The sequence below is a fragment of the Vombatus ursinus genome, unplaced genomic scaffold (assembly GCF_900497805.2).
Source record: "Vombatus ursinus unplaced genomic scaffold, bare-nosed wombat genome assembly UNPS02009205.1, whole genome shotgun sequence".
In the NCBI taxonomy this organism is placed as follows: domain Eukaryota; kingdom Metazoa; phylum Chordata; class Mammalia; order Diprotodontia; family Vombatidae; genus Vombatus; species Vombatus ursinus.
This window is the reverse complement of record NW_020948983.1, coordinates 64,285,771-64,312,576: the sequence shown is the minus strand read 5'-3', so window position 1 is coordinate 64,312,576 and position 26,806 is coordinate 64,285,771. Positions and strand designations below refer to the sequence as shown.

Genomic DNA, 26,806 nt, shown 5'->3' with positions numbered 1-26,806 from the left:
TTTTGTTTGTGCAAAATCTTTTTAATTTAATGTAATCAAAATTATCCATTTTGCATTTCATAATGTTCTCTATCTCTTGTTTGGTCATAAATTCTTCCCTTCTCCATAGATCTGACAGGCAAACTATTCCTTGCTCTCTTAATTTACTTATGTTACCATCCCTTATGTCTAAATCATGTACCCATTTTGACCTTATCTTGGTATAGGGCCCAGTATATACTTTTATGGCAAACATAGTAATAACTGACATTTATATAGTGCTAAATACAAAGTATCTTTTAGAATCTCTTAAGCTGGCAGTAGGTTTTTAGGTTTCCATATCACATGACTGAATTCAACTGATCTCTACCACTGAAATCTCCAGATCTTTTTCAGAAGAATTACCTATTCACCCCAACCCCATCTTTATACTTGAAAAAGGTTTTGTTTTTTGTTTTTTGTTTATTTTAGCTCAAGTGTGAGACTGGATCTACATTAAATTTCATTATCTTTGGTTCAGTCCAAAGTTGTGTCCTGCCATGATCTTTTTGGATATTTATCTGACATGTTAGCCATCCCTCCCCAATTTCTCAGGCCTCAGTTTCTAGGTGCCTGAAATAGCAATGGGTCAGCTGTGAAGGGAACTCAAAGGTCAGACCTCAGCACTCAGTAAATGGCTTGCTCTAAAAGGGACGCCGAGCTATCACAGATCAGAATTTTGGCACAGGCTAAAGGCAGTGGCAGGATGTGTGTGTGTGTGTGTGTGTGTGTGTGTGTGTGTGTGTGTGCGCGTGCGTGCGTGCGCGCACACATAGTGGAATAACTCAGATAAAGAGGTGTACCTACATCTTTTGCATGTGCTGCATCTCCCACCATCTTGTAAGGAGTCTCCAAGGAAAACTGAGGAATGAGAGTTCAGCCCAGTCCCCTAGGATCCAATCACCATATTAGTCTTCAAAGGCAGTAAGGGCCCCCAGTTTTCATAAGATTTTAGAGGATAGGGATGCTCATAGAAACTGGTCATTTCTCTGAAATGACAGGCAAACTGCTTACCCTGCTCCCCTTAATCTTATGATTCAGAGTCAATCCCTGCTAAAGCTGTCCCCCTACTCTCTCCCCTCTCCTAACTCTCCTCATACTCTCATTTCTATTCACCTCAGGCCTCCTTCATGGTTCATATTCTCTGCTCCACCATTCCTTTGTACTCTCCAGAATGGACCCCCTTCCTTTGTGCTAAACAAGCTCCCCTTTATTCTGGATCTCTTTTGTTTAAAAGCATTTTACTGATGCTCTATTTTTTGGATGTATCATCTCTTTCCAGTGACTTCTCTTGACCCCAATAGAAATTTTAATTTAATTCAATTTCAAATAGAATTACAATTAAGCAAAACAAATCAACATATTGCTCATGTCTGACAAAATAGGCTTCATTCCATTCTTTAGTCCACTACCTCTCTGATGAGAAGGCATACTTCATCAACAATCCAAGTGATAATTAGTCACTGCCCTGATTAGAGTTCTTATGCCAATCAGTGTCATTTTTCTTCACCATTATTGTGACCTTTTTGTAGTTTGCTCTCTTGATTCTGCTTTGTTTTACAATAGTTCATACATTTAAAATGATTGTGTTGTGTCATACAATATTCCATTGAGTTCACATAACACAATTTCCTCAGCCATTCCCAAATTGATAGGCACTCATTTTGCTTCTAGTTTTTTGCTGCCTCAAAACATTTTTTTCTATAAATATTTTAAAGGTATGAGAATTTTTCCTTTGGCATCCTTGGAGTATATGCCTTGTAGTGGCATATAAAAAGAAAAAAAGTTACTTTTTCTAGTATAATTCCAAATAATTTTCCAGAATAGTTTTTTCCTGCATCTCTCAACTCACTTTCCATCATCTTTCATGAATGGAAACCTAGCAGTCTCCAGAACACACTGCATCCATAAACTCTAAATATCTATCATTTTTTAAGCCCCAGTGGAGGGGCCTATGAAGGGGGAAAGCACCAGCAGAATAAAGAAAAACCTATCTCCCTATACCTGCTCCCACAATTCCTATCCAGATCTAGCTTGATGCATTGACATCTTGGCCTCTCACACTCCTACTTTGTTTCCTTATTGTACTCGACTGGAAGAGTCCTCTCCAACTTGGAAGGGAGTAGACATTGTCCTATGAGGAACAGGAAATTATAATTCAGGGTTTGCCTGATTTTGAAAAGAATATCAGCTCAAAATTCATCAACAAACTTTTTTTTTAATGCAAGACAATTTGTTAGGTAGATGCTTACTCAACTGTCCAGTTTCTAGCCTCTTTATGAACTGAAGTCACTCTCCAAAAGGTCCTCCTAATTGTCAAACCCAATGCCCTTTTTACAGTCAGTCCTCATCCTCCTTGTCCTTTCTAAAGCATTCAAGCCACCTCACCACTCCTTATTTGATACCACTGTCTCCTCTTTTGGTTTACATATCTGTAATCTCTTCATTCTATTGTTACCTCTCTGATTCTTCATCTCCACTGATGATTCTTCTGTCATGTAACCACCTAATACAAGCATTTTCAGCCCTCTTCTTCTCTGATTACATATTTTTATTTTTCAAAATTTGATTTCCAGGGGCAGTTAGGTGGCACAGTGGATAGAGCACTGGCCTTGGAGTCAGGAGGACCTGAGTTCAGATCCAGCCTCAGATACATGATAGCTGTGTGACCCTGGGCAAGTCACTTAACCCCGACTGCCTCGCCAAAAAGAAACAAAAAATTCAATTCCCAAATCTAAACTTCTTTTTGAAGCTCCAGACTCATATTTCTAACTGCCAGCTACTTATGTTCATTTTGATATCTCACAAGCCCCTCAAACTCAACATTTCCAAAATTACACTTATGATCTATACTCTTCCCTCATGAAAATAAATGAATGAATGAATAAATAAGTAAATATGCTTCCTGTTCTTCCTTCTAACTTTACTTTTTCAATTGATGGCATTACCCTTCTAGTCATCCATGCTTCCTAGACCAGTTTTTAAAAAATAATATTTTATTCACCCCCAATTACATGCAAATACAATTTTTAGCATTCTTTTTTTTAAATTTTGAGTTCCAAATTCTATCCCTCTCTCCTTCCTTTCCCCCATCCCTGAGATGGTAAGCAATCTGATATGTTATATATGTGCAATCATATAAAACATTTCTATATTAGTCATTTGTACAAGAAGACAGAAAAAAAGAAAGAAAAGAAAAGGAAGGAAGAAAGAAAAGGAAGGAAGGATGAAAAGAAAGAAAGAAAAGCTTCAGTTTCTATTCAAACAAGATTAGTTTTTTCTCTGGAGGGGGATAGCATTTTTCATCCTGAGTCCTATGGGGATTGTTCTGGATCATTGTATTACTGAGAAGAGCCAAGTCATTCATAGTTCATCATATAATATTGTTGTTACCGTGTACAAAATTCTCTTGGTTCTGCTCTTCACTTTGTATCAGTTCATGCTTTTCTGTATCAGTTCCAGGTTTTTCTGAAATCATACTGTTTGTCATTTCTTATAGCACAATAATATTTCATTACTATCATACACCACAACTTGTTCTGCCATTCCTCGGTAGATGGGCATCCCCTCAACTTTCAATTCTTAGCTGCCACAAAAAGAGCTGCTAAAATTTTTTTTGTACAAGTAAGTCCTTTATCCTTCTTTTTCATCTCTTTGGGATGCAGACCTAGCAGTCCAGACCGGGAGTTTTTAGTCTCCTCCTCTCATATCCTTCTTCTGTGCTTCAGGAGATCCAACAGATCTTATTAATATAGATACTGCCTATTTGGTGTTTTTTACCTTATTTGTTGTCTCCACCACTTAGAACAGTGCCCATCACATTATAAGTACTTGATTGTAAGTTTATTGATTGGTGATACTCCCTCTAATGGTGAGGATCATTCAGTCGTTCTTTTTGTAATTTTCAATGTCACCTCCCAAGATTGTCTCTATCTGTTGATCATAAAATCCCTTATCCATAGATCTGACAGGCCATTTTTTCCCATGCTTACCTAATTTCCTTATGACACATCCCTTTAAGTCTAAATACTGTAACTATTTTAACCTTACCTTGGTATTTGGTGTGAGATCTCAGTCTATGTCTAGTTTCTGCCAGACTGCTTTCCAGTTTTCCTTGCAGTTTTTGTCAAATGCTGAGTTATTGCCCTCAAAGCTTAGAATTTGGGTTTATGAAACACTAGATTACTGTGGTCATTTACTTCTGTCTGTTGTACACTTCATCTATTCCACTGATCCACTATTCTATTTCTTAGCCAGTGCCATTTTATTTTCATGATTATCACTTTGTAATATAGTTTGGATTCTGGTACTCCTAGGCAGCCTTCTCTCACTTTTTTTTCCATTGATTCCTTTAATATTCATGACTTTTTTTTTTCCAAATGAATTTAATTATTTTTTCTAGCTCTATAAAATAATTTTTTGGTAGTTTGATTGGTATGGCACTGAATAAGTAAACTAAGTAAATAAGTAGACTCCCAAATATTTTATACTCCTTTGGTTCTTTTGTCTCCCTTACCTCTCACATCCATAGGTAAAGTCTTGTATTTCTTCCATTCATTTCCCTTTAGTCCATGGCAGCTTTTTGTCCAAGCCTTTCAATCAGAAGTATCTTTACTTCCTTAAGACTCTTAAAACTTTAGTTGTATATCTTTTACTTTTATTCTACTACTTATTTTAATTACTGTTGTACAGTATACCTCCTACTAGCACTGCTAGATTGTAAATTTTAAGGTTCTTGGAGCTGGGGGAGGAAAGGGAACAGGGGCTGCCTCATTTATTTTTGTATGGCTTTCATCTGCTAATGGACTATTTAGTAAGAGCATAATGAATGTTTAGTGAATACGAAGCACAGGAATCAGCCTCTGCTCTTTGAGAGATCTATAATTCTATTGCTCTCCTCTACTTTGCCTGGAGACATGAAATAGTTTTTATCATCTTACACAAGGTACTTAGGCCCTGAGAAAATGTTTATTGAAGGTAAAAGCCATGTAAATAGTACTTTCAGGTTTACAATGCACTCTCCTTACACCAATCTCCTGAGTTAGGTAACATAAATATTATCCCCAAATTGTGACCAAAAAAGAGGTTGAGAAATGAAGTGACTTGCCTATCCATGGTTACACAGCTATTAATCCCCTTCCTCCTCACCCCGCAACAAAGTGGCTGTGGTAAAAAAAAAAAAATTCCTTTACATAAAGGAAATCTAGGGCCAGGGATTTTTGGAGAGGAAATACAGTCCTGCTAAGAGGTGTTAACAGGATTTTTACTGAGCCAGTCTCTAACCTGAGAATGCTCGGAGCCACACAAAGCTAGAGACAGGAGTGCCAGTTAATCAGGCAGTTTAATTAATTAATTACAGAGTAAGGAATGTTCTCTTAGTTAATGTAAAAGCACAAGTTACATATTTAAATTACAAGTGGGGAAGAAGAGGGGAAGGTGGATTGCAAACAATCATTTAGTGGTTTCCCACGAGAAACCCACAAATCCCACGCTACAACAATTCCGGAGTCACGTCTTTGGAGTTCGTGACAAACTTCCCTAGGGTGCAGAACCAGAGTTAGCTCGGTGATGGGAACGGGTTCTACAATCTTTGATTCACTTCACTCAAGGTCCAGTGATTGTGAGCCTTGTCAACGTTTTGATTGATTAGTTGAAGCTGCATTGTGAGCTCTGACTCCCGAGCCTGAGAGGCAGCTAGCTTTTGAGGGAACTACATTATTAGTATATTCATTACACATATCATATAAATTAATATAAAAATCATAATTCCTCAGAGGTGAAACTTCGGGTATATTTTATTGTTATCTAACTGCTGGATGTGTTTTCCCTAGCACAACCTAAGGTCCTTGAGGGCAGCAGTGTTTCGTTTATTTATTTATTTATTTTTAATTTGATATCTTCAGGACATCTCCTGCTAGCACCTGGTACATAGCAGACGCTCGATAAATGCTAAATGTTAAAAATTAGGTTGTACTGAATTCTTCTCTCTCTATGCCTTTCCCCCGCTCCGCCCCACCCCGCCAAGCCCCACATAAACGCCTTCGCTGCTGGGGAGAGGAATCTAATTGGAATCTTCCAGCAGCACTTCTCTCAGCCCTTTCCATCCCCTTCCTTCCCTTCTCGGGCTGGATATTTTTGGGGAGGAAAGGAGCCCCTAATGAGTATTTCCACTTTCAGATTCTTTCATGGGGGTAGGAAGTAATGGAAGGGAGGTGGGCGGGCACTTGCTGGGGTGTCAGGGAGGCACTGGTGGGTTCCCCCACGAGCCTTCCTTCCGCCCTTCTTCCCAGGCGGAACTAATGAAGAAAGTGCCACACCACGTAAGCCCCAATATTACGACAAACAAATACCCAAACATCTTAGGAAAGATGACCCAAAACTCTGAGCCGCAATTTCCAGCTCAAGTCACAGGGGAAGAAGACGAAACTCCCAGAATGCTCCACGGCCCTAGCTTCCGCCCAATTTGGTAGAAACATCGCGAGATGTCATCAGGCCTTGGATTTTAGACAAAGGGATGGAAAGTTTTCCAGTTTTGCATTTCCGTCGATCGCCTCAGATCCATTTTGTTTCTATTTCCTTTCGGCCACTTTTAAATTTAAAAATGTATTTTTTTAAACTTAAAAACCCCCATATATATGCAGAAAAAAACAATTCCCAATCGCTGTAACATCCCAACGGGTCCCTGGAAACAGCCAATCAACGTGTAGTGGGGGAGGTGTGTCTGATCAGCTGTCCTCTCAGAAGAGCGCATCGTCAGGCGGAGGGGCCAATGAGAGTGCGAGCGGTGCGGTATTTGAATTCCGGCCGTAGGGCTGAGAGGTGGCGGAGGCGGCGGCGGTGGCGTGACCCTGGGGCTAGGTTCTGCTGGTGGGGTCGTGTTGCTTCTCTGTGTCCTGCCTAGTCCCTGCGGCCCCTGCTCTGGCCCGTCCCGGTCGCCATGGCGCTGTTCCGACGCCCCGCGGTGAGTCAGCGGCGTGGTGGCGATTCCCTGGCCCCTACCACCGCCGGGGACGCCCCCACTCCTACCGTCCCTTCCTGGGGGCGGCGGGGGGTGCTGACGTAGGTCCCTCCCCCAGTATCTTGACCCCAAAGTCCCCATCACCCGGAGGTGGCGCCGTCATTTTGTGGAGGGCCCAGAATCTGGAGTCGGGGCTCCGGGCTCCAACCCCAGTTCTTTCCCTTCAGAGCTCTGGGATCTTCTCTAGGTTTTGGAGACACTGCTTTCATGGTTTTCCTCTCATCTTAGGTCCTTCACGTTCTCTTTGCCTCAGTTTGCAATCCAGGCGCACCGCCTTGGTATCTTCTTCTACTATCTCTTAACTCACGTATCCAACCCCCTTTGCCCTCTGACAGTGTCACCACCCTCTCCAGGTCCTCGTCGCCTCAGACCAAGATGGTTGCAATAGCCTGTTGGGTGGTCTCCCTGCTACTAGTCTGTCCCTACTCCAGTCCATCCTTCAGAAGCCAAAGTAATTTTCCTAAAGCACACAACTCACCATGTCCCTCCACTGCTCAGTAAACTTCAGTGGCTCCCTATTACTTTCAGGATCGTGAAACCCAGTTTGGCATTCAAAGCTCTTTACACCCTGGCTCTTTCTTACACTTTACTCTCCTCCCTGTACTCTACCGTCCAGATTCATGTCCTTGCTGTTTCTCACGAGCAATACGAGCAATACTGCCATCTCTCTATTCCATGCCTTTTCACTGACTCTTTCCCATGATTATAAGGCTCACTCCCTTTGTCCCTGCTTGTTGACTTACCTGGCTTCTTTCAAGATTCAAAATCTCTCACTTTCTCTGCTGGAGGTTTTTCTTGCCCTCCCTCTCTTATCCCCTGGGGCTGAGCCTCTGATATCACTTTACATTTCCATTGTATATACAATTTTTTTAAAAAAAAATTATTTTTAGTTTTCAAAATTCAGTTTCATAAGTTTTTGAGTTTTAAATTTTCTCCCTCTCCCTCTCCTCCCTTTCCAAGACAGCATGCAACCTGATATGGGCTCTACATATACATTCCTATTAAACACATTTTCACATTATTCATGTTGTAAAGAAGAATTAAAACCAGTAGGAGGAGCCACAAGAAAGAAACAAAACAAAACAGAAGAAAAAAAAAAGAGTAAATAGTGTGCTTTGATCTGCATTCAGACTCCATAGTTCTTTCTCTGGATGTGGATAGCATTTTTGGTCATGACACTTTTGGAGATGTCTTAGATTTTTGCATTGCTGAGAAGAGCTAAGTCTATCAAAGTTAGTCATCATGAAATGTGGCTGTTGGCTGTGTACAACGTTCTCCTGGTTCTGCTCACTTCACTCAGCGTCAGTCTATACAAGTCTTTCCAGGTTTTTTGAAGTCTGCTTGCTCATCATTCCTTATAGCACAGTAGTATTCCATTACATTCAAATACCACAACTTGTTCAGCCATTTCCTAATTGATGGCATCCCCTCAATTTCCAATTCTTGGCCACCACAGACAGCACTGCTATAAATATTTTTTGTACATGTGGGTCCTTTTCCTGTTTTTATGATCTCTTTGGGATACAGCCCTAGAAGTGCTATTGTATCACATTGTCCAACATGACAAAACAAGAAAATGATAAATGTTGGAGAAGATGTGGGAAAATTGGAATAATAATGCATTGTTGGTGGAGTTGTGAAGTGATCCATCCATTCTGGAGAGCAATTTAGAACTATGCCCAAAAGGCTATAAAAATGCACATACCCTTTGACCCAGCAATAGCACTTCTAGGGCCCTGGACAGATCCTTGAGGGATAACATGATTAATGGGTATAACCTCAATGAAAAACCAGCAAAAGACACTGAGAAAGAAGAGGCCTAACTAAGAAAGGAGGAAAACCTAAACAGGGAGTATCCAGAAAAAGGTGATCCACAGTGTCAAAATTCTGCAGAGAGATCAAGAAGTATCAGGATTAAGAAGAGGTCATTAGATTTGGCAATTAAAAGAACATTGAGAACTTTTGGAAAGAGTAGTTAAGAGATCATTGGTGACTTTGAAGATGATTAAATATTAAGGTCAGAATCTAAGTTTTTTTAAGATTGGGGGAAACATGGGCATGTTGTTATTGTTTGTCCTTAGTTCTTGAAGAAGACCATGACCTCAGGAAGGTGATGCCGTGACTTGCCAAGTGAATTGGTTTTAAGTGAGGGAGGGCTGTGCAAAGTCACCAGCCTCACTTCCTCCTCTAGAACTGTCTGGGTCCAGTGGCAGGATATAGATCAGGAGGATTGGAGTTGGTTCCCAGGTGTGTTTGTAGATAGCAAGGAAGGAGCCAGTATTTATAGGGAGATCTGAAAGAGAGTGGGGATACTTGTGTGGGCAGTCATCTGGAACATGAAGGAGGGGCTGGGATTAAGGTTGCATTTGGAGTTTGTCTTTATAGAAGGACGACCTTTTCATCTGAGAAAAGAGAGAAGGAGATACTAAAAGAAGACATATAAGGGATATGAGAAGAGGAGAAGGAGCTCTCTTTGATGAACTTAAGTTTTTTGGTAACCTGTGAGAAGAGATGCTCAGCTGAGAGGTCAGGGAACAGGGAGCTCTAGAATTTGGCTCTAATATTCCTGAGAGTTTTCATTTTGGGATCTCTTTTAGGAGGTAATCAGTGGATTCTTTCAACTTCTTTTTTACCCTCTTGTTTTAGAATATCAGGGCAGTTTTCCTTGATAATTTCTTGGAAGATGATGTCTAGATTATTTTCTTGATCATGGCTTTCAGATAGTCCAAGAATTCTTAAATTATCTCTCCTGGATCTATTTCCCAGGTCAATTGTTTTTCCAATGAGATATTTCACATTTTCCTCAATTATTTCATTCTTTTGATTTTGTTTTATTGTTTCTTGATGTTTCTTAGAGTCATTGGCTTCTACTTTCCCAACTCTGATTTTTAAGGAAATTTTTTGTTTTGGTTAGGTAATGGGGTTAAATGACTTGCCCAGGGTCACACAGCTAGTAAGTGTTATATGTCTAAGGCGGGATTTGAACTCAGGTCCTCCTGAATCCAGAGCCAGTGCTTTATCCACTGTGCTACCTATTTGCCCCCAAGAAATTATTTTCTTTAGTGAGGTTTTGTACCTCCTTTTCCATTTGGCCAATTCAACTTTTTAAGGAATTTCTTTCTTCAGTGAATTTTTGTGCCTCTTTCCATTTGCCAGTTCTGCTTTTCAAGGCATTCTTTTCCTCACTGGCTTTATGTACCTCTTTTACTATTTGGCTTATTCGGTTTTTTAGGTGTTATTTTCTTTAGTATTTTTTTTTTGTGCCACCTTTACCAAGCTGTTGGCTCTTTTTTCATGATTTTCTTATATAACACTCATTTCTTTCTCCAATTTTTCCTTGCTTCTCTTATTTGATTTTTAAAATCCTTTTCAGATGCTTCCAGAAATTCTTTTTGGGCCTGAAACCAATCCATCTTTTTCTTTGAAGTTTTGCACATACCAGTTTTAATTTTGTTGTCTTCTTCTGAGTTTGTGTTTTGATCTTCCCTGTCCCCATAGTAACTTTCTTTGGTCAAGTTGTATTTTGTTGTGGTTGTTGTTTGTGCATTTTCCAGCCTATTTCTTAACTTTTAACTTGATGTTAAAGTGCAGTTCTGCTCTTGGGGTGGAGGGAGCAGTGTTTCAAGCTTCAGGTTTTTTTGTGCAGCTGTTTTCAGAGTTAGTTTTGGGGGTCTGTAAATTTTCAGTTCTTCAAAGTGGTGTGATCTAAGGAGAGATGTGTTTACTGTTCTCCTGGCCTGTGCTCTGGTGTGTGAGCTACTACAAGCACTCTTTTCTGCCCTGAAACTGTGACCAAGGTCCCTGATTCCCTCCTGCCACAAGCACTGGTGTGGTAGTGCTTCTTCTTACCCTGGGACTGTGACTCAGACCTACATATCGGCAATGCAACAGAATCTTGCACCAAGTGCTATCAAAGGGATGCCTGTAATCTTCTTCTGACTGTTGTCTCATCCCATACCCTCTGTGGGCTGAGAGCTCTGGAAGCTGCCAGTTCAGTCATCCCCAAGGCCTGCTGCTGGCTTTCACCTAGTGACTGTTGTTGGCTGCCTGGTACAGGGCCCTAGTGCTTTGCTGCTGGTTGAGCCAGGGCTCAGAGTCTGGCTGCTGGCTTGCCCAAGGCAGCCTGTTCTGTGCTGTGTAGTACTCTCACCCTGGTGTGACATACCTTTCCTGCTGACTTTCTAAGTTATATTGGGCTGGAAAATTGTTTCACCCTAAACCTTTTGTGGGTTCTGCTGCTCCAGCATTCATTTTGAGGCATTATTTTAAAGTTGGGGAATTTGGGAGAGCTCAGGCAAGTCCCTGCCTTTTCTCTGCTATCTTGGCTCCACCCTCCATCAATATGTATATTGAAATCCTCCCCTAATATGAGAATAGGATGTGTCTGATAGTACATGCAATGTCCCATATCCTTAGATCCCTGTTTCCAAACTGTGAAAAGAAGTGAAATTGGTACATCTTCTAAACTCTTCTTTTAACATTTTTAATAGCCAAAACTCCTGTATACTGATTAGCTTGATTCTCCTCAGTCTGATATATATCTTAGTCATTTTACCAAAACCCATTCTTTAAAAAAAAATTATTTATTTTTAGTTTTCAACATTCACTTTTATAAGATTTTGAGTTCAAAAATTTTCTCCTTCCTTCCACTCCCCCCTTCCCAATCTGATACAGGCTATACATGTATGATCATATTAAACATATTTCCACATTAGTCATGTTGTGAAAGAAGAATCAGAACAAAAGAGAAAAACCCTGAGAAAGAAAAAGCAAAAAACAACAAAAGAAAGAGAAAATAGTATGCTTCAGTCTTCATTCAAACTCAGTAGTTCTTTCTCTGGATGTGGATAGCATTTTCCATCATGAGTCTTTTGGAATTGTCTTAGATGATTGCATAGCTCTGAAGAGCTAAGTCTAACAAACTTGGTCATCACACAGTATTGCTGTTACTGTGTACAATTTTCTCCTGGTTCTGCTCACTTCACTTAGCATCAGTTCATGCAGGTCTTTCCAGATTTTTCTGAAGTCTGCCTGCTCCCCATTTCTTATGGAACAAAAGTATTCCATTATATTCATATACTACAACTTGTTCAGCCAGTTGATGGGCATCCTCTCAATTTCCAATTCTTTCCACCACAAAAAGAGCTGCTATAAATATTTTTGTACATGTGGGTCCTTTTCCTTTTTTATGATCTCTTTGGGATACAGCCCTAGTAGTGGAGTTGCTAGATCAAAGGGTATGCACAGTTTTATAGCCCTTTGGGCATAGTTTCAAATTGTTCTCTAGAATGGTTGGATCAATTCACAATTTCACTAACAATGCATCAGTGTTCCAATTTTCCTACATCTTCTCCAACATTTATAATTTTCCTATTTTGTCATATTAGCCAGTCTGTTAAGTGTGATGTAGTACCTCAGAATTGTTTTAATTTGCATTTTTCTAATCAATAGTATTTTAGAGCATTTTTTTCATATGACTATAGATAGCTTTAATTTCTTCATCTGAAAACTGCCTATTCATATCCTTTGACCATTTATCAATTGGGGAATGACTTATGTTCTTATACATTTGACTCAGTTCTCTATATATTTCAGAAATGAGGCCTTTATCAGAGACACTGGATGTAAAAATTGCAAAACCCATTCTTGAAAAAGCTCTTTTGAGGCCACATGGGGCCAGCATGGTATCTATCCTTATAAAATAGTAACTGATGATAGTTATATTATAACCAAGATTTTAAAGTAGCTAACTACTGTCATCATGCATAGGAAGTTTTTGTTTTCTTTTCCCCTAAGCAAGTTTATCTAGAGCCAATTCAGTTTGTTGTTAGTAGGTTATATTTTTATTGCATATAGGAAAATTTATCATCCTTAGCCCTCACACCTTTTGGTATCTAAAGTAATTCTTTCTGCAAGAAATCAAGTTCAGTTCTAAATACTACTGTTGTACAAGAAAGCTGTAAAAAGTGCTGTAAGTTTAAACGGGCCACTTTAGTGAAACATTTCTAGTGCCTAAAAAGACTTGATAAGAAGCAGAATTAAGTGTAATAAGGTAATACCAGCTTTTTTTTTTTGGCCAGGCAATGGGGTTAAATGACTTGTCCAGGGTCACACAGCTAGTAAGTGTTATGTGTTATATGTCTAAGGCTGGATTTGAGCTCAAGTCCTCCTGACTCCAGTGGTGCTTTATCCATTACACCATCTAGCAGCCCCTAATATCTGATTTTAAATGGTTGAACAGAATGGCTTTCTAATATTGTTTCCAAACGGGGTTTCTGAAAAGGAAGGCTTTAAAATAAGTACCTTTTTATCCCAGGGATTTGTAGTAAATGTCTTAGGTGGTATATTCCTTAATAATTTTTCTGTGAAGCCTTCAAATCCTCTTACAGATCAGACCCTATTGAATCCTCAAAATATCCTTGCAGTGTAAGGAACTCTTTAACACAGAAGAGGATACTAAGGGAAAAGACCGTTTCTTATTTCCTATTGAAAAATGCTTTTTATTGGTCTTTTGTTTTTATATCACTGTTTTTTTCTGAATATGCCTTTCTACCTTCCCCCAACCGTCAGTACCATCTCTTGTAAAAAAAAAAAAGATTAAAAAAAGAAGAGAAAATAATCAGTTAACCAAATAATCATTATGTCAGTTGATTCTGATGAAATATAATATTGTATGATATATTTCACCCCACCTCTCCAAAAAAATGAGGAGAATATTTTTTCATCATTTTAAAGAACATTATAATTATACAGTTTTCAGTTTCTTGGAGCATTTTTAATGATTGTCAACTGTTTGATATGTCATTGTCTCTGAAGCTTAAATGATCTTTTCTTTAGGTGTCTAATGGTTTGGAGGATGTTAACAAAGGAATTAATTCAAAAGCCACGATGCAAGTTACTGTTAGAAGAGCTGCTCTTGAAGAAATTGGAAATAAAGTTACAACCAGAGGAGCACAAGTAGCTAAGGTAATTTTATTATAGATGTGTATGTTTTTGTACACTTTTTAATTATTGGAAAAACTTGATATTAATACTAATGCCATAACTTTTTTTTATCATAGAAAGTTGAGAAAACAAAAGTACTTGTGAAAAAAACCAAAACCACAAATGTCATAAGAGAAGTAAAGCCTACAGCTACTGTGAAACCAGTGCCAAAGGAAACTTTAGCTCCAAAGGTAGGAAATCATAGATATTGTAGGTGATACTTATCAGATTAGCTAATTTTTATCCAAAATACTTGGTTTTCTTTCACGTATACCATAGGCAACATACTGTAATAGAAAGAGTTCTGGAATTGGAGTCAGAAGACCTACGTTCAGGTGCTGGCTCTGATACTAGCCATATGATTAGGTATTTCCTCATTTCTAAAATTGAGATAATATTTAACGTACTTAACTACTAGTAGTGTTGTCTTATTGCCGATATAGTTACACATATGCTTAATCGGCATTTCTGTTATTGTATCTTCTACCTAGTCTGCTTCTTTTACTCATTTTCACTTCATCTCCTTGAGACTCTTCCTTTCTCCTTATTTTCTGCCTCTAGATTGTTTTACTACAAATCCACATGGGCTTGAAGAAAGTATTTTATAAACTGTAAAATTCTATGTTGTCCTCATTGTCGTCGTCATCATCATCATCATCATCATCATGTCACTGCTACTTTGAAACTAATTTTCCCTAAAGAAAAATGGAAATTGACAGCTAGATCCCTGCTTTGTGCCAGTAATTTAAAGGAAATCAATATATATTAATTTTTGTAGTAATGCTTTAGGCTCATAGGATTGTTTATCTAGGGCTGAAAAAGGATCACTCCTCATTTTATATATGAGGCCCAGAAAAGTTGTGAGCCTTGGTCCTTTTACTCTAAAACCAAAATTTCCGCTCTGTCATGGTTTGAGCTGGTGTTAGGATCATATTTACTTTTAATCTCAAAACAAAATGCTATTTGAACTGTTTGCAATAGATACAACTCTACTGAAAATTTAAACTGGCCTATGAGAACTTCAGAATGCTGGAAATTTGTGTCCCAACCTTAAGTTAATATTAGTGCCAAAATATTGTACTTAGACCTGTTAGAGGAAGTTTCATGTCTTAGATTTGGGACTCAGGAGATTCATCTTGCCTCTTCTCCTGACTAGTTGTAGGGCTTTGGACAAATCACTTAACTTCTTTGAGCGCAAGTTTCCTTCAATGATTTGTAAAGTCCCAGTTCTGTGATTCTTTGAGTTACCTAGTAGCTTAGTGTTAGAATGCTAATGAGGCCAAGGAGAAAGCTGTTTTTTTCCCCTCATATACACAACTTGAATATTTATTGAGCATTTACTTTGTGTATTCTTCTGTCAGTGGACTAGAAGCTTCATGATTGGTCTTGAACCAAATATCTTAAGTCCATTTTTCACACTGCTTCTGATACGATAATCATCTTAATATACTGATCTGGTCCCACCATTCCTTAGTTGAAATACTTTCAATAGCTCCCAGTTGACTGCTAGATAAAATAGATGTGTTTTTGTCTTTGCATTTAAGGTCTAGCATAGGATGTCTCTAATCTACCTTTCCAGCCTTATTTTACACTGCTTACCTTCACAATTCAATGTTAGAGACCATTTGGCCTCCTTCTCTGTTACTCACTCTCATCCTACCCTTTATTGTCCCTGTGTATTGTTGTTCATGTTGTTTCCTATATCTGGAATCTGAGCCTTCTCCTTAATCATGTTTGTTTAGCAGTGTGCCCTTCTTATACTTGAAGGTTATCATACCACACTTGCTTTTCTAAACTAAATATCCTTACTTCCTTCAGCTGATCTTCATAACTGGAGGTTCATGACTGGAGTCTCATTCACTAACCCTGCCACCATATTGAGGAAACTTTCCAGCTTGTTAATGTTCTCCCTAAAATGTGGTCCCCAGAAATGAACACAGTTCTACAGATCTGATCTAATCAAAGCAGAGTATGGCAGGAATATTAATTCTTTATTAATTTGTTGATTCTTTAGTCCTGAGCCTCTTCAGGGAGCTTATATTGTGTCCTCTTAGTACAAGGAGGACACTTTGGACCTGCTATGAATAAGGCATTCACGTTCCCTGCTATGTAGGGGGAAAGAAAAGCATATAAAAAGCTTATATTTATGATGCAAATAAAACTTACTATAGGACCTCTACCAAGACTGATAGTTGAATTTGAGAGTATTTCAGATTCGTTTCATTTACCTCACTATACCCATTTCTCCTTTATTTCCTCTCACTGGAAATTGATCCCAGGAACATGGATTCAGATCCTTGGGGATCTTTAATAAACTTAAAAAAAATATTTTTATTTTCAGTTCCAAATTCTTTCCATTCCTTCAACCCCTCTCCCACCCATTGAGAAGGCAAGGAATAGATTACCCTTTATACATATGAAGTCAAGTAAAGCATTTGGTCATGTTTTGGGGAAAAAAATAAGAAAAATAAAGGGAAAAATATGCTTCACTCAGAGTTCATCATTTCTCTTTCTGAAAGTAGATAATATTTTTCATCATGAGTCCTTTGGAATTTTGGTGGATCATTGACTTGAACAGAGTTTCTAAGGTTTTCACAGCTGATCATCTCTACAATATTGCTATTACTGTGTGCCTTGTTATTATGGCTCTGCCCCCTTTTTGTAGTTTTTTTTTTTTTGGTGGAGCAATCGGGGTTAAGTGACTTGCCCAGGGTCACACAGCTAGTAAGTGTCAAGTGTCAGAGGCCGATTTTGAACTCAGGTCCTCTTGACTCCAAGGCCGGGGCTTTATTCACTGTGCCACTTAGCTGCCCTGACTCTGTTCACTTTATTTTGCATGACTTCATATAGGTCTTTCTAGCAAAGTAGTATTGTATTACATTCATATACTGTAACTTGTTCAGTCACTTTTTAATTTATAGGTATTGTGGAGATTTTAAAAACTGTCCAATCTGCAAGAAAACAAACAAAAATTCAGGCCTACTGTCAGAATTTATAATTCCTATCCCTGTGGAATCATATCAAACTGATTAATACTGATTGGAATAAAATAGGGGTACAATTAATCCTCTATCACAGAATTCTCTGTTTCCAGTTCTTTGCTACCACAAAAAGAGCTGCTGTACATGTTTTTGAACATGTGGATTCTTTTCCTCTTCTTTGATTTCTTTGGGATACAGAGCTAGTAGTGGTATTCCTGGGTCAATGGGTATGCACAATTTTATAATCCTTTGAGCATAGTTGCAAATTCTTCTCCAGAATGGTTGGATTAGTTCATTGCTCCATCAGCAGTGCGTTAGTACTGTACCTATTTTCCCACATCCCTTCCAGCATTTGTCATTTTCCTTTCATGTTATCTTAACCAATCTGATGGGTGTGAAGGTGGTACTAAAGAGTTGTTTTAATTTTCATTTTTCTAATTATTAGTGATTTAGAACATTTTTTCTTTTGGCTGTTGATAGCTTGGATTTCCTCCTTTGAAAACTGCCCATTCATACCCTTTGACCATTTATCATTTTGGGAATAGCTCCTATTTTCATAAATTTGGCTCAATTCCTTTATGTCTGAGAAATAAGACCTTTATCAGAGAAATATGCTGTAAATGTCCACTGCCCCCCCCTTCCCCTTTCTGGCTTTTCTTCTAATTTTGAATGCATTGGTTTTGTTTGTGCAAAAGCTTTTTAATTTCATGTAAAAAGAATTATTCATTTTACCTACCGTGTACCTCTCTAGCTCTTGTTTGATCATGACTCTTCCTCTATCCATAGATTTCACAGGTAATTTTTTCCATGCCCCTCTAATTTGCTTATGATATCATCCTTTATGTCTAAATCATGTACCATTTTGACTTTTTTTTTTATATACAGCATTAGATGCTGATGTTTGCCTAGTTTCTGCTGGACTGCTTTCCAGTTTTCTTGTAGTTTTTGTCAATAGTGAATTCTTGCCCTAATAAGCTTAGTTTTTTGGGTTTATCAAACACTATGTTACTGTGCTCATTTGTCTCTATATATTGTATACCTAATTGTGTACCTATTCCATTGATCAACCCCTCTATTTCTTATCCAGTACCAAGTTATTTTGATGATTACAGCTTTCTAGTATAGTTTGAGATTTGGTATTGTTAGACTCCCTTCCTTTTCATTTTTTTCGTTGATTCCCTTGATATTCTTGACCTTTTGTTCCTCCAGATGAATTTTGTTACTATTTTTTTCTGGCTCTATAAAGTAATTCTTTGGTAGTTTGTTGGATATGGTACTGAATAAGTACATTAATTTAGGTAGTATTGTCATTTGTGTGAAGAATTTTTTTGTAATTGTGTTCATATGGTTCTTGTGTGTGTATTTTGGCAGGTAGACTCCCAAGTATTTTATACTGCCTACAGTTATTTTAAATAGAATTTCTATCTTTTTTTTTTTTTTTTTGCTGAGTTTTCTTGATAATATATAGAAATGGAGGATTGTGGGAATATGGTGGAATAGGTCAGAAAATTTTTGGCTCTCCAAATTTCCTCTACAAAAAAACACATATACCACCTCAGAGTGAATGTAGTGTAGCATAAATAAACAGGACTTGGGTAGGACAGTTGTTGTCCAAAAGACAAATTGAGAAGACCCCAGGAAAGATCCAACCTCTCGGCCTGAGTGAAGTGCAAATACCTCCAGGCCAACTCTTTAGTTGGGAGATAGCCTTTTCCTTCCTAAACTGAGTTGGAGAAGATCAAAAGTCCTTCCATTGTGGAGGAACACCAAGCACAACTGTGCTGACCTGGTACGGTCCCAGGGGAGAAAGAGCTAGCACACAACTGGTGATTGCAGTACCAGAAGGGCAGGGACCCTGTTGGCTGTGGGTACTTGCAGAAGGGCAGAGTCCCTGGTTTTAGTTCCAGGGCAGAAAGGACAGCTAAAGTTTGTAGCCACCAGAGGGATGACAGGGAACAAGAACTTTGCAGGACAGTGTGACTGGGGGCCCTAGCCATGGCTTAGGGGTCAAGAGGAGAGCCTAAGGTTGGGCCCTGGGACAGAGCTCAGAAAATAACAGTAAACAGGACCTGAGGCTTGAGGCATCATTCTCCATACGTTGGGACTAGAACTTGATTGTATTAACAGCTGCTAAAAACAAAATAAAACAAATAAAAATAAGTAAGCAAAGGAGAAAGAACCCAACCATACAGTTACTATGGGGATAGAGAAGATCTGGGTTCATATTCAGAGGAAAATAATGGAGCTAAAAAAAGCCATTCCTTTTTCAGTGAGAAACGTCAAATAGTCACAAGCACAAAAAGAGTTCTTGGAAGAACTTAAAAAGGACTTTAAAAATGAAATAAGAGAGATTGAGGAAAAAATTAGAAAAAAAAATAAGAGCAATCTAAGAAAATCAAGAAAATTCTGAAAAGTCAACCAACTGGAAATAGAGAATCAAAAACTTAAGGAGAAAGTAATTTCTTGAAAACTAGAATTTGGCAAGGGGAAGCTAATTACATTATAAGACACCAAGAAATAATCAAACAAAATCAAAAGAATAAAAAAGTAGAAGAGAATGTGAAACATCTCATCAGAAAAACAGCTGATCTGGAGAACAGATTGAGGAGAAATAACATAAGAATAGTCAGACCTGAAAGTTACGATTAAAAAAAAAGAATCTTGATACAATATTACAAGAAATTATCGAGGAAAAAATGCCCTGAAGTTCTAGAATAAGAAAGCAAAACAGAAATAGAAAAAATCCACCAATCATGACTTGAAAGAAATTCCGGGAGGAAAACTTGCAGGACTATCATAGCCAAGTTTCAGAGCTCCCAGGTTAAGGAGGAAATATTGCAAGCAACAAGAAAAAAAACAATTTAAATATCATGGAACTACAATAAAGATTACAGAAGACCTAGCGCCTATTATGCTAAGGTACTGTAGGTCTTGGAATGCTGTATTTTGTAGAGCAAAAGAACCAAGGGTAACTTTCCCAACAAAATTAAGTATAATCCTAAAGGAAAAAAGCGGACATTTGGTATTTGTGGCAAAAACAGCAGAACTTAATAGAAAATTCGATATGTAAGATCCAGGAGAAATAAAAGGTAAACATTAAAGACCAATTATAAGGGACTCCATAAGGTAAAATTGTTTACTTCTTATATGTAAAAATGTTATTAGTACTCTTATGACTGTCGTCATTTTTTGGGTAGTTTGAAAGAACGGCTTGGGTTGAGCTGTGTATGATGGAATGATTCTAAAATAAAAATGTATAGGGAGAGATAAAAAGGAGTAATTATCTCATGTAAATGAGGTGTGAAAGGAAGAATTGATACAGAAAAAGCGAGTAGTGGGGAGGGCAGGTAGTGCTGGATCCTTACTCTCAACAGGAATGGGTTAAAGAAGAAACAACATTTATATCTAGAAAGGTATAAAAGTCTTCTAAATTCAGACAGAAATAAGAGGGCTAGGGGATAGGGTGGGGGAGGAAGATAAGGGAGCTACTCTTAAAGGCATTGGTAGGTTAAGGAATTGGAAGACAAGGTAATGGGTAGAAGGAAATTAAAAGAGTGAGGAGGGATAGGGTAAATAGGATGAGAAGGATAGTGAGGGAAAAATAAGAAGAAGGGAAATATGCAACAAGTAATTATAGCTTAGAATGTGAATAGGATGAATTTATTTATAAAACAAGCGAACAGCAGATTAAAAATTTGAATTCAACAAATATGTCATTTTCAGGAAACACAATAAAAATGAGAGATATATCCAAAGATAAAATAAAGGGCTGGAGTTGAATTTATTATGTAAAAAAAGTAGGGATAGTAATCATGATTTCAGACAAAGTTAAAGCTAAAACAAATTTAATTAAAACAGAAAAATGGGGAAACTACACTACGTGTCCCCAGTATTATTCAATATTGTTTTAGACTATTTAAAATAAATAGACAGTATAAAATACCTGAGAGTATACCTGCTGAAGTAGACATAGGAACTACATGGACATAAACATAAAATAACTTTTTATACAAATAAAGTCAGATTTAAATAATTGGGGTAATATTTATTGTTCATGGTAGGTAAAGCCAATATATTAAAAATGACAGTTTTACCTAACTAATCTATTTATTCATTGCCATCCCAATTAAATTACTAAAACATTGTCTTATTGAGTTAGAAAAAATAATAACAGTTCATTTAGAAGAACAAAAGGTCAGGATTTTAAAAGAAACTGGGGGAAAAAGATGTAAAGGGAAGAGATTCAACAGTATCAGACTTTAAACTATTATTATAAGGTGAGAGCATTATTAAAGTATCAAATGGACAATTTCAATTATTTTAAGTTAAAAATTTCTTGAATAAATAAAACCAATGTAGCCAAGAATAGAAGGAATATAGAAAATTGGGAAACTTTCATAGGCAATCTCTCAGTTAGGATGTGATTGTGTTGGAATCCTGCTGTGATATAGGAAATGATGATCTGGTTGATTCAGAAAAACTTGAGAAGACTTGGACCAATGAAGGAAGATGCTATCCATCTTCAGAGAAAGAGATAACGTGGAAATATGTATAGTATGGTTTAACATATATGTATATGAGTGTGTATATGCGTGTGTTTATAGATATCTGTGTATGTATATGTATCCACGTTTAATTGTAGCCTTTAGGGTGGGAGTAGGAGTGGGAAACAATAAAGTATGAAGTGCATAGCAGAGAACAAAAGAAAACCTAGCAAGAAGCAAGGAAAAGCTGGGTAACATTGAAAACAACGCATAGTATTTATTGTATAGGTTTTCTTGAAATGAAAATTTGTTGTTTCATATTCAATCTTCTATGTTAGTATGCAGGAGAACGTCCTTTTATCCTTGTTTTATATTTCAGTTTAAAATTAATAAAAAGTTTACCAAAAAAAGATAATATTAGAAATAATGATAATTTATGTGGGCTTATTTTATACCCTGCAACTTTGCTAAAGTTGTTCTTTGTTTTGCCTAGTTTTTTAATTGACTCTTTAAGGTTCTCTAAATATACCATCATATCATTTGCAAAAAGTGAATATTTGGTTTCCTCATTGCCTATGCTTATTCCTTCTATTTCTTTTTCTTGTCCTATTGCTATAGCTAGCATTTCTAGTGCAATATTAAATAATAGTGATAATGGACGTCCTTGCTTCACGCATGATCTTACTTGAAAGGCTTCTTATTTATCCTCTTTACAAATAATGCTTGCTCTTGGTTTTAGGTATATACTACTTATCATTTTAAGAAAAGTTCCATTTCTTCCTGTGCTTTATAGTATTTTTAATAGGGATGGGTATTATATTTTGTCAAAAGCCTTGTCTATCTATTGAAATAATGATTTTTGTTGTTTTTGTTACTGATGTGTCCAATTATGTTTATAGTTTTCTTAATATGAACCAGTCTTGCATGCCTGGTATAAATCCAGCCTGGTCATAATGTATGAATTTTTGTGGTATGTTGCTGTAATCTCCTTGCTAGTATTTTATTTTAAAATTTTGCATCGATATTCATTAGGAAAATTAGTCTTTAGTTTTCTTTTTCTGTTTTTGCTCTTCCCTGGTTTAAGTATCAATGCTGTATTTATGTCCTAAAAGGGATTTGGTAGGACTCCTTCTTTACCTATTTTTTTCAGTTTATATAGTATTAGAATTAATTATGTGAGAAATAACTCATTCGGACTCCGGAGGAATTGTTAAAAGCCAAGTTTATTACACAGTTGCAACCACAGGTGTCCTATGAACTAGGACACATTGTATCAAGCAGGAGTTCACTATTTATCTCTAATCCTGGCTGCAAAGTCCCTTCTCATTGGCTGAGTACTCCAGAATGTATAACTTTCTGGTACGCCTATTACACATCTACTCCTTGATATATCCTTCCTCCTACTTCATATATTCCATGTTCAGAAAATGGTGTCTTAGCCCCTCCTGGAGGTGGAGAAGCTAATATTTAGAAGCCTATTAAGCATGCACACTCTAAGCAAAGCTTAACCTTTGTCGTACTTACTAACTCCTGTCAGCAAAACAAAATGAGACCAGCTTTGTCCTATTTTACCTAGTTACTTTTAGCAGTTGTTTCAATTTTATGGAATCTTTGTTCTGATTAATTTCTATCAGCAGAACAAGGGAAGACCTACTGTTACTTCTCTAGCTGTTTGCTCCAAATTTATGGGAACAAATATTTTCGTTCTATCTCTCAATTATCCTTTAAATTTTGTTAGAATTCACTTGTAAATCCATCTGGTCTTGGGTTTGTTTTTTTTTTCCTTAGAGAGCTCACTATGATATGTTCAATTTCTTTTTTCTAAGATGGGGTTATTTAAGTATTTTTCCTCTTCAGTTAATCTGGGTAGTTTATATTAAATAATCACCTGTTTCATTTAGATTGTCAGTTTTATTGGCATATAGTTGAACAAAATAGCTCCCAATCATTGCTGTAATGTCCTCTTCATTGGTTGTACTATTGTGTTCCAGAAGGTGTGACACCTTTTCATTTTTTGAAATTGTTGATTTGATTTTCTTCTTTCTTTTTAAAAAATCAGATTAGCCAGTGGTTTATCAATTTTGTTTTTTTTTTATAAAATCAGCTGTTAAATAATTCAATGATTTTTTTCACATTTTCTTTTTTAAAAAATTTATTTATTTTTAGTTTTCAACATTCCCTTCCATTTTTGAGTTCCATATTAAACATTTTCACATTAGTCATGTTGTAAAGAAGAATTAGAACCAAAGGGAGGAGCCATGAGAAAGAAGAAACAAACAAATGAAAAAGAGCAAATAGAATGCTTTGATCTGCATTCAGACTCCATGGTTCTTTTTCTGGATGTGGATAGCATTTTCCATCAGAGTTTTTTGGTGTTGTCTTAGATCCCTGCATTGCTTAGAAGAGTTAATGTCTATCAAAGTTAGTTATCACACAATGTTGCTGTTACTGAGTACAATGTTCTCCTAGTTCTGCTCACTTCACTCAGCAATGATTTTTTTTAAATTTTCAGTTTTATTAATCTCTCCTTTGATTTTCAGGATTTATATTTTGGCATTTAATTGGGGATTTTAAATTGATTTTTTTTCTAGTTTTTTTTTTTTTAGTTGAATACGCGGTTTGTTGATCTGTTCTTTCTTTGTTTTATTGATATAAACATTTAGAGTTATAAATTTTACCTTAAATGCTGCTTTGACGGCATACCACAAATTTTGGTGTGTTGTCCTATTGTCATTATCTTTAATAAAAGTATTGATTGTTTCTATGATTTGTTCTTTGATCCACTCATTCTTTAGGATTAGATTATTTAATTTTCAAGTAATTTTTAATCTAAGCTTCAAATGCTTTTTAGTGAATATAAATTTTTAGTGAATTATTATCTGAAAAAATTATACTTAATATTTCTGTTTTCCTACATTTGTTAGTGTGATTTTTGTGACCTAAAACATGATCAATTTTTATGATTGCCATGCATAGTTGGGGAATAAGTGTATTCATTTCCATTCCCATTCAACATTTTCCAGAGGTCTCTTGTATATAACTTTTTAAAAATTTTGTTCATTGGGGCAGCTAAGTGGCGCAGTGGATAGAGCGCTGGCCCTGAAGTCAGAAGGACCTGAGTTTAAATCCGGCCTCAGACCAAACACTTGACACTTACTAGCTGTGTGACCCTGGGCAAGTAACTTAACCCTAATTGTCCAAAAAAAAAATTCTATTCATTGCCTCAACTTCCTTGTTTATTTTATGATTAGATATAGCTATGTCTGAGAGGGGATAAATTGAGGCTCCCCACTAATATAATTTTACTATTTCTTCCTGTAATGTATGTAACCTTTCCTTCAAAAATGTGGATGCTATGCCATTTGGTATACATACATATATATATATTCAGTATTGATATTAATTCATTGCCTATATAGTAGCTTTCAGCAAGCTGTTGTTTCCCTGATTATTTCTTTTAATTAGGTCAATTTTTGCTTTTGCTTTGTCTAATATCGTGAATACTATTTTTTTTTTTAATTTTTTTACTTCAGTTGAAGTATAATATTCTGCTTCAGCCCCTTATTTTAATGCTGTGTGTATCTTTCTGTTTTCAAGTGTGCCTCTTGTAAACAACATATTGTTGGATTCTGGTTTCTAATCCATTCTGCTATCCTTTTCTGTTTTATGGGTGACATCCCATTTATATTCACAGTTATAATTGCTAACTGTATATTTCTCTCCATCCTATTCTCTCATATTTTAGGCTTCTTTTTGACCCTGTTCCCTCTTCAAGAGTCTGTTTTACTTCTGACTATTGCCTCCCCTTAAGGTAGCTTCCCTTTTATATCCTCCTCTTCCCCTCTCTTCTCTCAATTCCCTTTCCTCCTACTTCTCTCTTGGGTAAGATGAATTTCTATACCCAACTGCATGTATGTATGTATATATGTATATGTGTGTGTGTATGTGTGTGTCTGTGTGTGTGTGTCTGTGTATGTATGTACATGTATGCCCTTGAAGCAGACTACTTCTGACTGCCCTAATGATGATTAAGTTCTTAGGGGTTACATGTATCATCTTCTGATATAGGAATGTAAACAATTTAACCTTATTAAGTCTCTTCTTATTTCTCATTTGTGTGTTTACCATATATATGCTTCTCTTGAGTCTTGTTTTTGAATGCTACATTTTCAATTCAGCTTTTTTCTTTCCATTAGGAATGCTTGAAAGTACTTCATTTCATTATATCTATTTTTTTCCTCCTGTAGGATCATACTTAGTTTTGTTGGGTAAGTTATTCTTGGTTGTACTCCTAGCTCCTTTACCTTCTAGAATATCATTCCAAGCCCTCCTCTCCTTTAATGTGGTAACTGCCAAATCTTGTGAGATCCTGATTGTGGTGCCATGTTATTTGAATTCTTTTTTTTCTGGTGCTTACAATATTTTCTCTTTGACCTGGCAACTCTGGATTTTGGCTATAATAATCTTGGGAGTTTTCATTTTGGGATTTCTTTTAAGAGGCAACCAATTGATTCGTTTAGTTTCAACTTCACCCTCCAGTTATACAGTATTTGGGCAGTTTTCCTTTATATTTTCTTGAAATACTATGTCAAGGCTCTTTTTTTGCTCATGACTTTCAGGTAGACCAGTAATTCTTAAATTATCTCTCCTTGATCAGTTTTTCTAGGTCAGTTGTTTTTCCTGTGAAATATTTCACATTTTCAGTCTTTTGACTTTGGTTTATTGTTTCTTGATGTCTCCTGGGGTCATTAATTTTCATTTGATTAATTCTGATTTTTAAAGAGTTATTTTCTTCAGTGAGGTTTTTTTTAAACCATTTGATCAATTCTGAATTTTAAGGAGTTATTTCCTGCAGTATTTTTTGTGCCTTTTTTTTTTTTACCAAGCTGTTAATTATCTTTTCTTAATTTTCTTTCATACCTCTTATTTCTTTTCCCAGTTTTTCTTCTGTTGCTCCTATTTGATTTTTGAAAATTTTTTTGCTCTTTTTTAAATCTTTTTTCAGATCTTATAGGAATTCTTGATGGGCTTGTGTCCAATATTCATTTTTCTTTGAGGCTTTGCTTGTAGATGGAGGTTCATGATTAGAGTCCCTTCACTAACTTTGCTGCCCTAGTGAGGAAATTTTCTAGCTTATATAGTAGAATTAAATCCTTCTAGGTATGGAGTTTTTAACTTTTTTGGCATCATGGATCCTTTTGGTAGTCTGGTGAAACCTCTGGACCCCTCATAATGTTTGTTGCCTACATTTGTAATTGAAGGAAATGCTAAATTTTAGTGAAAATAAAAATATAATTTTTTTTTTCCTTTTTTAACATCCA

General features: G+C 36.7%; 1 protein-coding gene across 2 annotated transcripts in view; it reads left to right on the top strand.

Moving 5' to 3' along the window:
- The first annotated feature begins 6,833 nt into the window (after positions 1-6,833).
- CCNB2 (cyclin B2) overlaps positions 6,834-26,806 on the top strand; it is a 46,610-nt gene continuing 26,637 nt past the window's right edge. For both annotated transcript variants that reach the window (XM_027851472.1, XM_027851471.1), the window contains exons 1-3: positions 6,834-6,979; positions 13,874-14,002; positions 14,098-14,211. In XM_027851472.1, the coding sequence (XP_027707273.1) occupies positions 6,956-6,979; positions 13,874-14,002; positions 14,098-14,211 (267 nt within the window). In that variant the 5' untranslated portion in view covers positions 6,834-6,955. The remainder of the gene's footprint in view (positions 6,980-13,873; positions 14,003-14,097; positions 14,212-26,806) is intronic.